General features: G+C 34.1%; 1 protein-coding gene across 1 annotated transcript; it reads left to right on the forward strand.

Annotated features, from left to right (window-relative positions):
* Window positions 1-2,012: 2,012 nt before the first annotated feature.
* LOC115216975 (jerky protein homolog-like) lies at window positions 2,013-3,292 on the forward strand. Its single transcript, XM_029786492.1, has 2 exons — window positions 2,013-2,233; window positions 2,839-3,292. Exons 1-2 carry the CDS (start codon window positions 2,013-2,015, stop codon window positions 3,290-3,292), a joined length of 675 nt encoding a protein of 224 aa, XP_029642352.1.
* The last annotated feature ends 13,226 nt before the right edge of the window (window positions 3,293-16,518 follow it).

Genomic DNA, 16,518 nt, shown 5'->3' on the forward strand with positions numbered 1-16,518 from the left:
AGAGCTAGCCTTCTATATCTGAATTGATTTGTAAATGTACAGTTATACTGTGCAATGTGTGTGTTTTAGTTAAGATCAAAGTATATAGTTAACAATTTGAAAAACTATCACCACATTACACACACACATACACACACACACACACGTACATACACACGTATAGATAATGTACATAATGTGAGAATATATATATATATATAGAACATGTAGAAAGATAAATTTTATTAAACAAATTTTTCTGCTTTTAAAAAACAGATTTTATCCTTTGTATATATACTCTTCAGTATCTACGCGTTGAGTAAAATTAGCTTTTTAGTTGTTCTACAATACATTTCAACGCTTTGAAAACAAACTTCTTTATTTACATACGACATAAGCTATGTGACATCCAGTGTTCCTGGATAATTCTATAACTTCTTAAATTGCAGAAAGATTTGGCAGTCAGGTAGTTTAGCTTAAATGGTAAAGCATTCCAACCAGATATTTGAGGGATGTGAGTTCAATCCTCATGGCTAGCTGCTGACAAATTTTTCTGCTTTTACAAAATGGATTTTATCCTTTGTATATATACTGTTCATTATCTATGTGTTGAATAAAATTTATTTTTCTGCTTGTTCAACAATACATTTCAACACTTTGAAAACAAACTTGTTTGTTTACATACAACGTGTGTATATATATATATATATATATATATATATATTTACCATCCAACCCATGCTAGCATGGAAAGCGGACGTTAAATGATGATGATGATATATATATATATATATATATATATATATATATATATATATATATATATATCAATGTGTGGGTATGTATATGTGCATGTGTGTTTCTATTATCAACACAAACATAACAACCAACAGCAACGTAGTATGAAGTAGATAATCAAATCGATTTCAAAGAAAAACATAGAAGGATTTTTTAGTGTATTTTAAAGTTAAATGAAATGTCTTTGATCTTAGGTCTATGAGTATTGACTTGAGACTAAAGAGCCATAACAATACAATTAACAAGAACAATATAAGCACCACACCACCAGCAATACCTGACCACTGTTACTAACATCTAAACCAATGCAACTCACATCATCACCACTATCAATCCTCTAATTCTTTAATCCAACTGGCTACAGCAGATATCAACATGTGTGTGTGCATGTGTGTGTGTGTGTGTGTGTGAGAGAGAGAGAGAGAGAGTATTTGCACATGAGCATGTATTTATATCTGACATCAGAAGTGCAAGGAGCACTACCTATAAAATCTGCTGACCCTTCAGCTGACTGTAATCACAGTACTTTTTCTTCATCAGTCCTTCACTTTTTCATCTTATTCTCATTATTCCATCAACAAGAATGAGACAATTTTCCATTCTCACAAAACAGATCTTCCCTGGGCCAATTATTTAGCTCTATAGTTGTTGCAGATAATTAATCCCTGCTGCTTTTGGATTTGCCTTTAGTTTAAAATGCCTGGGAAGAAGCTATCAAGTAGACATTAAGGCAGTAGTGTGAAAAGGAATAATAAAGGGATTACACTGAATATTAAGCATGATATGTAAAAAGACTTCATGCAGAAGTAAAATTATATTGCCAAAGCATTAAATCTTGCAACATCTACAGAAGGAACAATACATAACAACAGAGAGCAAACTATGTAAAGTGCTCAAGAAGCTATTCCATTGACTGTTCAGACCTTATTTTTCTATAGATTTTATGTAATGCTTAAAATGGAATGATGCTTGAGTGTATAGATCAAGGATCAGAATTGGTGTAATATGCTGATAAACATGATGGCAATTCAAAAAAGGAGCCAAAAGTTTATATGATGATTTGCAAAAAAAAAAAAATGGGTGGGGGACTTTTAATGGAAATCCCTTTTTTGTTAGTAAAATCTGGTTTGAAAGGTTTAAAGATCATATGAATTTGCACAACATAAAAATGACTAGTGAAATTGCGAGTGCTGATACAGAGACTGCTACTAAATTATCCTTAGCAATTGAAAGAAATGATTGCTGAAGGAGGCTACACACCAGAACAAGTACACAATGTTGATGAAACTGCATTTTACTGGAAATGCATGCCTGTTAGAACTTTTATTTCTCAAGAAAAAAAATCAACACCAGGATATAAAACCTCCAAAAATTATCTGACATTTCTTTTGGGAGGAAATACTGTTGGTGACATGCAACTAAAGCCCCTACGCATGTATCTCTCTGAAAACCTGTTGTAGGGAATTAGTAATAATAGTACACCCCTCCCACATGATGAATAGAATAACCTAATCACTATAAGTAAAGAGAAGTATGTGAAATACCAGAGTATGTAGTAGGTGATCAGAGATAGTTGTATCTTTACTATTTTTACTAAATGTACTATATACCAAACATTTTAAAGATTATAACAAAATCTGAGAGCTGTCAAGAGTTACACAAAGTTTAATCTACTTCTAATTTGGTGTCTAAATAATAAGGTATAGATGATTATGTCTCGTACAGAGTGAGTGATAATATTTCCAACAAAATATTGCTTATTTTAGACAATACACTGAGCCATCTATGAACATAGATGACCTTTCTGAAAGTAGAATATACTCTCAAGAATACAACTTCTTTACTACAGCCAATGAATCAAATTGTGATAGCTAACTTCAAGGAGCATTATATGAGAACTTTCAAACAACTTTTGAAAGCAACTGACAAGGAGGATAAACCTACACTTGGGGATTTCTGGAAGAAATTCAACATTAAGGATGCTGCGCATGATATAACTAGGCCATGATATGAAGTGAAACCTTCAACTTTGACTAGTTCTTGGAAAATTATATGGCCAAGCTGTATCTGTGACATTACAAATTTTCCTCAAGCAGAAAGTCTACATCAAATCTGGAAAGATATTGTGACATATGCAAAGGATGTAGGATTTGAAGAAGTCATAGGGAATGATGTATTTGAGTTGCTAGTGATCCAGAGAGAAAGTTTATCTAACAAGGAGCTGATACTGTTAGTAACAGAAAAAGTTGAGAATACAGATGAAATACTACAACTATTGGCTATAAAAATTATTGCTAAAGGATTTGCGCTTATAGAGGAAGGTCTGCTGGCTTTTGCTGATAATGGTCCTAACAGTGAATTAAAAGAGGAATTTATAATGAGTTCAGTTCCTATATTGAGCTGTCCAAAGGGATGCTGCATCATAATCAACAAACAACTTTGGATGAATTCTTCATCCCTCAAGCTAATGTCAATGATAATGTACTATAGTAAATATGGTCTCTCATCCTCCTAATAATATGCATTCCATCACCATTCCTCACAATGTAGTCAACATCTTTTTGTGGTAAAGAACAAAAGATGTTGACTACGATATTATAATTCTTATCAATTCCCTAACTCATTCTTCTTTAAATGTTTTTGTCGTTATGTATCTAAACTTTGCTGTGTACGCTCAAAAATAATTATTTTCAGGCATAAAGGTTTTTTTCTCTGTTTTTTTCCTTGGTCATTCAATTTTTCTTTTTTAAAAAATGAAAACCCTGTAGGAGCACAAACTCACTTGATAGTATGAAAATCAATAAGAAAATTAATTACGTTTTATAGAATTTCATGTTATGGTCAAAGTTTCAGGAATACATTTCTTCCATAAAGTGAGGGATTCCTCTGTGCATGTGTGGTGTGTGTATATATGTATATTATATATATATATATATATATATATATATATATATAGGGAAAAAAGTCAAGGTAGAAAATGCTAAAATAATTTTATAAAAAACATTTCAGTACCAGTTTCAATCATTGAGACTTTTTCAACTGTAAGTATGGAATAATTAAATTTTGGAAAAATTAAAAGAAAAGTCTTTTTAAAAGAATATTTACATAGTATTCAAATACAAGGGGCATTTTCCTTGTTTCTGCCTGTCTCTGTCTCTCTTGTTTACTCTTGTGGGTTCAAGGTCGATGTGAATTCTTGGTAGGGAATGATAATAATAATAATAATAATAATAGTAAAATTTGTCTTAAGAAAGTTGGCACACTATAGTCCCAAACAGAATATATAAAGCATCACCAGAAATTCAACTAATTGGCAATTACAGCCTAATACACACATACACACACACACACACACAAACACACACAAACAAATACACACACACACACACACACACACACTTTCTCTCTTGCACACATATATATGTATGTATATATGTTTTCCCATATAATAACAGCAACAGTAACAGATAAGATAGCTTTTTTCCAATGATATTGTCTAGAGATATGTTTAAAAGGTTAATAAATATAGGTAAATAGATAGTTTTAGGTAAATTTCTTTTTAATGTTATCACCAGTAGCACTGTGGAGATATGTTCAGCAATGTAGAATGAAATTTTGTGATTTAGTTTAGATTTAATACAAAAGTAGGCTAAAACATTGAAGAAAGTTATGATTTACGGCCTATAAGTAATAGAAATGCTGTTTACTTAGCTGAAGTAATATATGAAAAAAATTATGAAATCGAGTACATAAATTACATTGTGTGATATAAAAGCCTATCAGTAGCATAAACTAATATAAAATTGTAATGTAAAAATTGTTTATATGAAAATAAATCTCCATTTACAATTTGTAAGATATATGTAAAATATTGCTTTTTAAAGCATTATCAATAACATTATCTGATATTATCGCTTTTATCAAATGACACTTGTGAAGACCTGTTGAGGCAAGTGATAATAATAATAATAATAATAATCATAATCAAATCAAATCAAAACAAATCAAAATAGATGAACATCAATGGAATTTGTATCTTTGTGGTACCAATGCCAGTGGCACACAAGAAAACCATCCGAACGTGGCGGTAGCCAGTACCACATCGACTGGCCTCCGTGCTGTGGGCACGTAACAAACACCATCCGATCGTGGCCGTTCGCCAGCCTCATTTGGCACCTGTGTTGTTGGCACATAAAAACACCATCCAAAGACCCGGCAAGACTAGTCAGGCCATAACCCGTGGCCCCTACCTGGGATGTAGTCAGTCCACCTGTGCATACCTTCCTTCTTATGACACTTGTGAAGACCTGTTGAGGCAAGTATGTGACACTTGTGAAGACCTGTTGAGGCAAGTGTGTGACAGTTGTGAAGACCTGTTGAGGCAAGTGAAAATCAAACCAAATCAAAATAGATGAACATCAATGGAATTTGTATCTTTGTGGTACCAGTGCCGGTGGCACACAACAAAACCATCCGAACGTGGCCGTAGCCAGTACCGCATCGACTGGCCTCCGTGCTGTGGGCACGTAACAAACACCATCCGATCGTGGCCGTTCGCCAGCCTCATCTGGCACTTGTGTCGGTGGCACATAAAAACACCATACGAGTGTGGCCGTTCGCCAGCCTCGTCTGGCACCTGTGTCGGTGGCACATAAAATCACCCACTACACTCTCGGAGTGGTTGGCGTTAGGAAGGGCATCCAGCTGTAGAAACACTGCCAGATCTGACTGGCCTGGTGCAGCCTTCGGGCTCCCCAGACTCCAGTTGAACCGTCCAACCCATGCTAGCATGGAAAGCGGACGTTAAATGAGAATGATGATGATGATGATGATGAATGTGATGGCTAAATGGCTAAGTTGTTGGATTACAAGCCAAATGAGAATAAACAGTAATCTTCTTGTCACACTGTACCAACATTGACATTCTTTCCATTTCATTGCTGAGTGGTGTAGCTATTAAAAAAAATATTGAGTATTTTCAACCAGAATAGTTCCATAGCAATTGATGTATGTTCAGAGTTGCCCTTTGGCTTTTTGAATTTGTATGAATGTTTATGTATTGTATGAAGAGATATAAGAGAAGAGTGAATGAGTCAGAATATATATAGCATTGGTAGGAATATCTAAAGATTTTAAAACTTCTTTGTAACAGATATTATATTTGTTTTAACTGCTGGAATCTTGAAGTTAACAAGACTGATATAGATGCAGTCTATTCTTCTAATAGTTTATACAAAGCTATCTTAATAACTATTGCTAAGTAAAACCTTGTAATACCTACTCCACTAAATTTGTTTTGAGGAATAGCTCATTCTTAATCTTTTTAAAATGTTGTTAATAAATAAATAAATAAATAAATAAATAAATAAATAAATAAATAAATAAATAAATAACTATGGTTTAATTGAGTTACATTTGATAATTTACTAAACTGTATCTAACCAAGACCACACATGAGCAATTATTTTATGAAGGATCATGCTATGAACTAATTGATGAGAAACAATCACAGAAATTTAAAATAATTATATGCATAGGAATAAGATTTTATGATGTTCAAGGATTTTCCAAGGCAGCAGTATTGACACATGCAAATTGATATCTTCAAATATTTTGTCTTTATATTTAATGATGAAATGTATGAAAACATGTATAAAGAAATATTTTTTATGCATTTAAAAAATTAATTTTACTGATGTTCATTGTTTTTTTAAAACACTGTTCCTGGAGCTAACTTGTTATGACATTGTTTTCTTAGAAAAACAAGGGAAAATCTTCCTTGTTGCCTTCAAGTCAAAGATTTTTAGTGAAAGAAAAATGGGAGAAGTTATCTAAATTATGTGAGGGGATATAACAACTCTGAGAGATATTGTGAACTCTGCTGGAAATTAGCTTTTAATCAATTTTGCTTGCACTGACAATTAATGTACAACTGCTTGATAAATAAGGTTTTTATGTCCTGACAAATAATATAATGCCCTGCTTAAACTAAGATACTATTAGATCACTTTGTTTTAAATGTTTTTAAATGTCTTAGTTTGAGGAAGACTGAGAGCATGGTCTTTACAGCATCTCCAAGACTGATGGGGATAGAGGGAGTTATTTTTCAAAAAGAGGTCTGATTTGAATGTTTTTAGGTATCTTTTAGATGCCTTCGTCAAACCCTGCTGAAGACACCTAAGACCCAATTGAGTGGTATTAAACTGGGTGATGTATTTAATCTATTACTTACAAACATGAATGATAACTTTGATGGGCCTCCTTACAATTTCCATCTATCAAATTCCATTTACAAGGCTTTGGTTGATCTGAGACTGTAGTAGAAACACTTTTTCCATGTGCTGTATAGCAGAATTAATTCGAAAAACCAGAAAATTGTGAAGTGAACTTCTTAATTATTTGACTATAAATGTGTGGAAGTCCAGAGTGTTGGCCATAAAGATGCTTCTCTATTAGACCCATATTAGGGCATTCTCACACATATGGGATGCTGATACTATGTACATACAGACATCCTAAATTGTATTAAAGAAAACGTCTTTCAAATGACTGGCTAAGATTCACTTATTAGCATGCTGTAACCACTGGTTCTCAGATGCTCAGTTTCCTTTCTTTGCCCCATTAGTCTCATATTATAAAAGAGAGGCTGATCTCTGTGTGTTCATAAAAACATCTGTGTGGAGAGAGCGAAAAAGGGAAGGTTGAATTGTATCTACCTGGCCCAGTCTTCATACATGGACAATTTTATGTTGCTAACAGTACAGTGGGGGACACTGAAAACCAGTGCAAATATACAGACAAGGAATGTTGTTTATCATAAAGTTATCTTATGAGATGTTCTCCATTAACTATACTTATTCTGTAGAATATGAAAAAAAGTATTTTAAATAAACATTATTGTTTAACAGTATTCAAACTGTTATTAATGTCCACCAAGAAAGTAAGTCTAAACATTCTTTGCACAATTTATGAAGAAATGTGCATGATTAACAAATATTTTTTACCAGCAGTGTAGTGAAGGGTAATGAACCAGTTGCTACTAAAATGACTTATTTTCTTCTTAACTAACTAGTTGTATACACTTGTCACAGAGATTCACCCATCTTTCCTCTTGCTTTCATTCTTACTGTATCACTTCTATGACCATTTAATTAAACATTTTTCTGAAAACATTGACCAATAAATATCAAAACTGAACATCAACCACAGTAACATCTCCTGTCTGGGAAGGCCTGCAAAAGGTTGGAGTACATCTCTTCACATTCCTCCTCAGCCTAACTTATAAAATCTTCATAATCTTGCTCTTCATAAATAGGTAAGTATTTGATATGTTATCTGTACAATATTTCCAGAGATATTTACTTTATTCATGGAAGGAATTTCCATTTTAGGTTTTGGAAATAAATGAGTTTGAATTTAGCATCTTTTTTTTTTTTTTTTGAGAGAAAATCTATAGATTTGGGTGAATTTAAAGATTTCTATTTTTATGAAAGAGAATTGAATGCATAAATATTTTGTAAAATCAATAAAACTCTATAAAATATGTATGGTAATGTTTCAAAATTCTATCTTTTTATGACGAAAAGAAAAACTGAATTTAGCCTACAAGGACTAAAACAAGGAGAGTAATTAGATGATACTGCCTAGAATGTAACATGAGTAAATCCAAAGATGCAGACTTCTATGACACAATAATTCTAATAATGATAGTAATAATAATAATAAATCCTCTACTTTTGGCTCAAGACTAGCAATTTTGATGAGAAGGAAAGTTGATTACATTGACTCCAGTGCTCAACTGGTATTTATTTTATTGACTCCCCCAAATGGACGAAAGATAAAATTGGTCCTGGTGGTATTTGAACTCAGAACATAAAGGGCTGGAAGAAATAACACTAAGCATTTCTGTTTGGTATGCTAACAATTCTGCCAGTTCACTATCTTAATAGTAAAAATCATTACCCTTTCTACTATAGGCACAATGCCTGAAATTTTAGAAGAGATGAATGTTTCCACCCTTCATTATCTCTCACCTCTTCTCTACCAACCTTGAACTGCTGGTGCTAGTGAAAAACAGATGTTCAGCTCGTACAAGTTAATCCATAAGCAGCCTGAAGCATTTCATAAATTTCTGCAATATTTTTGCTCAGTTTAACACCAAACTTTAATGCATAGCGAGCTTCCAAATTGTTTGTGTGTCCTGATTGCATTCTGAAAACTAGCTAACTGTGACAATCAGTGTTTCATAGGGTGTGTTCAAAGTGCTGTTACAGTCATCTCCTTCAGTCTGGAATAAAAAATAAGTTGGCAGGTCAGCATACTAGATGTATAGTAATCATGTACTAAATTCACAATAATCTAGGACAATTATAACTGCCTATCCTAAAAAAAGCTCAAGTCTGGAATGCACTTTCTAGTATAACTTCCTAACTGCAGCATAGATTTCACTATGTTGCTCAAGTTGTGATGAGAATCACTAAGTAAATTTATAGAATTATTCACTGGTTGAGTAGAAAAATAGAATTGTTTAGAGAATACATGTGATTATAAAACCAAATATGTACCATGTTGTCTCTTGAAATAATTAAAATGATATTAGTCATTGATTGGTATTGTAATTTTCCTTCACTGTGTAGTTAATTTTAGTTAGCATTTCAATGCTTTCTGCATTAAATATATTATCAATAATGTAATTACTGTTTTTCATGGAATTTGTGGCTGAGTTTTTTTTTATTTTCTAAGTAGATTTAACCTAGATTTGCCTCTTCGAGCCATAATAATTGGATATTCATCAGTTTCAGTAATGAATGTTCTAGTTTTCCTATCAATGGAATGGATTACTGGTTGAGTTAGCATGTAAGTGGCTGAGTATTCCATAAACAAATGTATCCTTAGCATAATTAATTTTTTAGGAATATCTAAAACAACATTGTCTAATAACTGCATTATCTCGTGTAATTCTCTTTCTTATGATAGTGGGATGTGATGTAAGGGAGATTTTTCTTGCAGGTTGAATGACACTAAAGAAGTTCCCTTCATTGGCTTATGATCTCTTTTTATCTATAGATGCTTTTATTCACTCAGATAAGTATGTGTATATATATATGAGGTCAATACCTGGCCAAAGGACAAAATAGTAGCTTCAAGACCACCTGAAAACCAGTTTAAAAAGAGCAACATCAACCCTTCAAGCCTAAAAGACATCACAAATACTCACTTCCTCTAGTAACTATATAACTTTGAAGATCCTCATTATCATTATCATTATCATCATCATTGTCTTTTGTCTGCTTTCCATGCTGTTATGGTTGAACAGTTTGATCAGAGCTGGCAAGCCAGGGAGTAGCACCAGGTTTCAGTCTGATTTGGTTTGGTTTCTACAGGTGGATGTCCTTCCTAATACCGACCACTTTTCAGTGTGTGCTGGGTGATTTTATATGGCATCAGTATGAGTGTTTTTTACATGGTACCAGTGCAGGACTTTTGCAGGCAAATGCTCTTCACCAGGGGAAGCAGCCTTAACACTTCTGTTGTGAAGGATGGGTCTCCTTGAGTAAAGAGTCTTCTTGAGTAGGGTGGGTCTTCTTGAATATGAAGAGCAAACACAATCAGTTACCACCAAGAGAAGTGAAACTTAGATGCAAGATTTACCTGGCTGATCTAACCAAACCTTTACACATCCTGTATGCAACAGAAGCTGTACATTGAAGGTTGAGATGTACAGTCATCAAAAAATCCCTGCAAATGAATGACAAGATGATTGTCATCAGATCTAATGGACAACTGTAACAAAACAAGAGTGCATATGTATCTCCTATACCTTGGTTTGATGCTAGAAGACTATTAAAATAGAGACTCAACACTTACTCTTTTACACCTTTCAATTATTGGACTATGGTGAAACTAATTCATGACCTTGAAGGGTTTTAATCTATTATATTGCTCCTGATAACTATTTTGTAAGTCATCAAACTATCAAGTTTTAGTCATAAGCACAACATTGTTTTCCAAGTGGTGTTGCTATAAAGATACATGTAGAAATAGGCACATATGAACACATTCACACACATGTTTGTGAGACAGGTGATAATGATGTCATTAATGTTCAATTTAAGCAGTTACAAGTCAACACCTTCAGTCCAGAGGGTTGATGTTCTCATGGTGTAAGGTTGGGTATAGTGGTTAGTGAGGAGAAAGGGTAGGTGGATGCACCAAGAGTGATGAGAAGTGCTGCTCAAGTGGTTGGAGGTACAAAACCATCTAGCTCCAAAGTGCAGAGGCCATAGTAGTAGTAGTAGTAGTAACATAAAAGACAGATATAGTAGACAGCATGCCAGTAGGCCAGAGGCTGTAGTGTGTCCATTAATGTTAGTGTGCTGGTCATCCAACTCTCGATACAATCCAGGATGCCAGACTATGTAACAACAGCACCATCCTGGATATGAAAGCAGTACTCCTTTATAAGCCTCACTCGAGTCTTGCCAACAGTCAACAGCTGTTAAAAGCTGAAATATTTTCTAGGTGTCTGTGGGAGGCACTCTAGCTATGCTAAAGATGTGTTTTTGTTTGGAGAGATCCTTGAAGGTAGCCAGGTCCAGTATTTGGAGCAATTGTAAGAGCTTTGGCTGAGTTTTGCTCATCTTTAGAGGGAGTGTGGTGTTGTGGATTTTGTTTTTATATGAGTAGTGTTTGAGTTTTCCTGCGGTTAAAAAAGCAAGGTTGATATGGCTCCACTTGAGGATGCTTACAATGTCTCCATCTATGAAATCAATGCAGGTTTGGTATGTAGTTTATTAGTTGTTTGTGAAAGCTGCATAGTTAGAGAAGGTTAGAATGGAATGAAGGATCGTGTCATTTTGTTGGCATGTAGGTCATTGATATATAGAAGAAATCCATTCCTTTCTAATCTGTCTCTCTTTACTCAGGAGGAACTAAACTTCAGTTATATGAAACACTTGTCAATTCTATTGTGCTACCACTGTCTACATAGGTGAGTTTCTTTTTTTTCCATCTCATTCATCATCTATTTAATAGTAGGTGAACTGATCCATTTGTAAACTAAATACCTTGGTCTCGTCCACAATGCACTGGAATTGAACTGCCTATCTGTTGGCTAGTTATCCATTAGACTTTTAGTTTATTTATTCATGTTGTCACACTTTTTGAAATTTTAAAAAATAAGCTTTCAGGTTCTTTGTTATTTAGATTTAGTTATATGCAATAAATGTTAGTGTTGTTTCTATTGTCAGCTTTATCTAAGACGATGGGGTTTGAATCTGAAGGAAATTTAGCTGCTATTTTCTTGCAGGTCAAGCAACCTTCTAAAGACTTTCTCATTGTTTGTTAGGTCTGTTGTGTTTATTACTGTATTAAGTCTACTGAGTTTGACAAAGATTTTAAAGTAAATATATTCTCCCACTCACCTTTTATAATGCAGGTTGACCATGTATCTTCTGTTTGTCCCTGGTATATAGCCAGCCCTCAACTACACCCCTACATAGTTAAGAGGGCTTTTCCATTTTCCTTTTCTTGTTCTTCCCTGCCTTGGCATGAAAAAAGCATGCTGCACTCAGTGTAAAATGGTTGGTGTTAGAAAGAGCATCCGGCCATACAAATCATGTCAAAGCTGACATGGAGTACGATGTAGCCCTGTAGCTCACTAGATCCTGTTAAACTGTCCAATCCATGCCAGCATAAAAAGCAGATATTAAATGACAATGATGATGGTGATGATTTCTTGAGTAGAAATCTGTGTATGTAATCAACCTCAATAGAAATTCTTAATATTCATCCCAAAGCTGACTTTACTCTGAATGGCATATATATTGTTTTAGCATGGAAATCTTGCCACACAGGAAAGTGGTGCTGTCACATCTTAGAGCAGCTGCTGATTAATTATGTAATCTCTTCTGCCAAAATGTGGTATAATCAATTTTTTCAGTTGTATCTTGAGGGTCTGAGGACATGACACTTTCTATGTATCAACAGGTATTTTGTAGCTAGAGAAATTGGTATCACAAAGATCTAAATGTGATATGGTGTGGTGCAGCAGTCATTAGATCCAAAAGAGACTATGTTCCCTGTCAATCAAATACAAATTTACTGTTAAAATACTCATGCATGTGACTTCTTTGGCATGCAGAATGTTTCTCTTCCAGGCCTCTGCTAAAGCACACATGCATGCACGTGCTTTCTCACACGCACACTCACATGATATTTAGTTTTAGTTGCTCTAAGAACATCTTGTGATGTGTGTGTGTGTGTACACTCATAAATAACTGCATGTGTGTGACTGTATGCATAAAGGCAAAAAGTGAATTAGGAGAGAGAGACACACACAGATAAAAGAGGCAACAACCTCTTGATAAGATATATTGAAAGTGCTAAATATACAATAAAACACAGAAATAATGGATTATTTATTTATTGTTCACTCTAATATTTAGTATAAGTATATACCTGCAGTTATTTTTTTTTTATGATATTTAGGTTTCATTCTTTCTAAAGTAATTTGTGATTTTTAAACTATAATTTATATTCCTAAGTATGTTGTATATAGTTTTAAGCATATTTCTTACTTTCTTTACTTTTTAGATAGGATTTTAAGAATGCTTCATGTTTTTAAGAGTTTGTGAGTTTAATTTGGCTTTTTTTCCCCCCTATTTTACTTTTCCTTTTTCTTTCTATTGCCTTCTCTCTTCTTTGTTAAACTTAAGTGTCCTTAGTTTTCTAGAACTTAAAATAATCTGATTTGCTTGATTACAAACATTAGATTTATTGTTATTTTAAAAGAGTGCTTTATAGAGATGTTAATTGTTTTTTCTTTAATTCTTCCAGTTTGATTTATAGAGTGGATAATAAACAAGAAGTTTGTAGTTATTGATTTCTTTTGATTAAGCACAAATGAAACAAAGTAATGATGAAGATGATGATGATGTTTTTGATAATAGCAATAATAACGATGGATGGATAGATGGATGGATTGATGGATAATAATAATAATAATAATAATATAATAATAATAATAATAATAATAATAATAATACACCTTAGTCTACTGGCTCATAAAAGGGACTGCTGCTTGCACTGTGCACTTGTTGACTGTGATTGTTAAATTGGTTATCACTACGGCAACAGAATATTTTAAAGAATTTGGAATAGATTTCAAACAACTGAAAGCTGAATCTAAGACAGTGGTAAAACTAGAAATATTATTAATGACTCATGTGACTATGGTGTTCATCTATTACTTCTTCTTCTTAAGTTCTTCACTCTATATGGAACATAGGACATCAATGGCTTTTATCGCATTTTCTCAATACTGGACTGTCTTTTCCTCTCTTTCCTGTCTTAGTTCTTGTTGGTTTTGAATTGTTGTTGGTGCTTCTGTAACTTTGCTTTCTTCTAGGTTGGGCCAACAGGAAGAGATGATCTACATTAGTCAGGCTGCAATTCTTTGATCTGTCCAGCATGAGTGGTCCTACAAGGAGCTAGCATAGCCCTCAGAGACATTGAGGCACACAAATCACTACAGCACAAACATTACTTGGCCAATACTTAACACTGAACGATGTATATACAAAACGAAAAAAAAACAGTGAAAATATAAACAAGAGGGAGAAAATTAATTAAAAAGGTACTCAAAGTAGCCACCCTCTGCTTTCATCACAGCCTCAACACAGCTTGGGAATCTGGTGCATGTGTTCTTCATGGTATCCCTGGGAATATCTTCAAACACTTCCTTGATCTTGACCATCAATTCAGCCTTGGTCTTGGTATCCCTGGGAATATCTTCAAACACTTCCTTGATCTTGACCATCAATTCAGCCTTGGTGTCTTTCTCAACTGTGTCCCACACAAAGTAATCCATGGGATTACTATAAGGGGAATTAGGAGGCCAAAAATCAGGGTTGGTGAAGTCAGAGAAATTCCCTAATAACCACTTTTGTCTCTTTCTGGAGGTATGGCAAGGAGTTGAATCTTACTGCCATACACAGACACACACATGGCTTTCCTGCAAACAATGCTCTCCAGCTCAGGTTTGATCATAGTCTCCAGTAGCTTCACACAGCCATCTGAATTGATCCTAAGGCCCTGTCCCACGATTGTTGGACAAATTCTGACATGCAGACACAGTCCAAACACCTGTTGTGTCACTTCCTGCAGGCCACGGCTTCATAGTCTCATTGCAGCTGTCCATGTCATGTCTTACAGCCGTTATAGTGTTCACAGAACATTGAGTGGCAGTCATGATTTTGGCATTTTGATACTCGGCATACATCATCATGATACAAATAACTTTTTTTACAACATTCAGATGGCTCCCAGTTCTTCAGCTTATGTTTTCCAATCCCATTGACTGTTTAACAATACATCAAGCTCTTTCTAAAAAACAAGAGACATAAAAATTATCAAATTTAGTTCAAACACTCTGTAAATAATAAATTGTGTCTATGCAGCATTTTTTTCTCTTTGAAACAGTGTTCTGTATTGTATCAAAATGTCCAACATTATCTCTCATCAGTAACGATTAGAGACACAATAAGATAGCAAAACTACTTTTATATATGCAGAAGCACTCAGTTTTGGCTTTTTAAAGAAAAGATTTTGTTGTACTCATATGAACCATCACCTGTTTTAGAAAGTAGCAAAGCAAAGTTACATTGAATCTTTAATAGACAGACTGTCCTCAAAATAACATATAAGTCTGACATAATTTTTCCATTTCAAAAATGACAGTAATAGTCAGTATAGCAATACTAATTGACTATAATATTGTGTAGAAGCAAACAGAAAAGCTAAAGAATTACACTGATTCAACTATTGAATTAAAAACAATATAGCTGTTAAGAAATGTATCCATCAATCCATTTGCAATTAGTACAACTGAAACATCTCTAAATACATTGACAGGTTGTATATAGAGATAGATTTAGACATGTTCTTGGTAACAGCAATATTATGTTCTGTAAATATTGTTAGAACCTTCTCACAAAGCTTATATTTACCTTAGTTATTACAATGCATGTTTTCTAAAACACAAGTAATTATTTTTAATTTATGAAAAGAAACCTTTGTTATATATACTATTATACTACAGGGTGTTCATAAATTATCTTTACAAATTCCACAATTTAGTATCTACATATGTTGCATGCAACCAATGGAGCTCACGTTTCTAATGAAACCTTATTTGTTTGCCTATGTTTTCCAATAATCCCTACTTCCAGTTGCCAATACCACCTGCTTCTAAGGAAGATAACAGTTTTCAATAGCTGGACATGCTTTTCTTGGAGGACTGGAAATAAACAACCTTGCTTGTATGAGGATAATGCTCATTTACAACCATCATGGGATATTTAGACAAGAGTACACACATACACACACACACACACATGATGTATGTATATATATATCATGATGATGATGATATATATATATATATATCATCACCATCATCATCATCGTTTAAGGTCTGCTTTCCATGGTAGCATGGGTTGGACGATTTGACTGAGGACTGGCTAACCAGATGGCTGCACCAGGCTCCAATCTGATCTGGCAGAGTTTCTACAGCTGGATGACCTTCCTAACACCAACCACTCCGAGAGTGTAGTGGGTGCTTTTACATGCCACTGGCATGAGGGCCAGTCAGGCAGTACTGGCAATGACCTCGGTCAAATGTTTTTCATGAGCCAGTAAGGCAACGCTGGTAATGATCACGTTTGAACAGTGCATTTTACG

This window comes from Octopus sinensis, linkage group LG1, assembly GCF_006345805.1.
Source record: "Octopus sinensis linkage group LG1, ASM634580v1, whole genome shotgun sequence".
NCBI classification, from domain to species: domain Eukaryota; kingdom Metazoa; phylum Mollusca; class Cephalopoda; order Octopoda; family Octopodidae; genus Octopus; species Octopus sinensis.

What these genes read in the sequence shown, in the direction of transcription:
- LOC115216975 (XM_029786492.1), top strand. Translation starts at nt 2,013, where the DNA reads ATGATTGCTGAAGGAGGCTACACACCAGAACAAGTACACAATGTTGAT. An exon ending in TATCTCTCTGAAAACCTGTT is followed by an intron (nt 2,234 to 2,838) that starts GTAGGGAATTAG and finishes TATATGGCCAAG; the next exon opens with CTGTATCTGTGACATTACAA.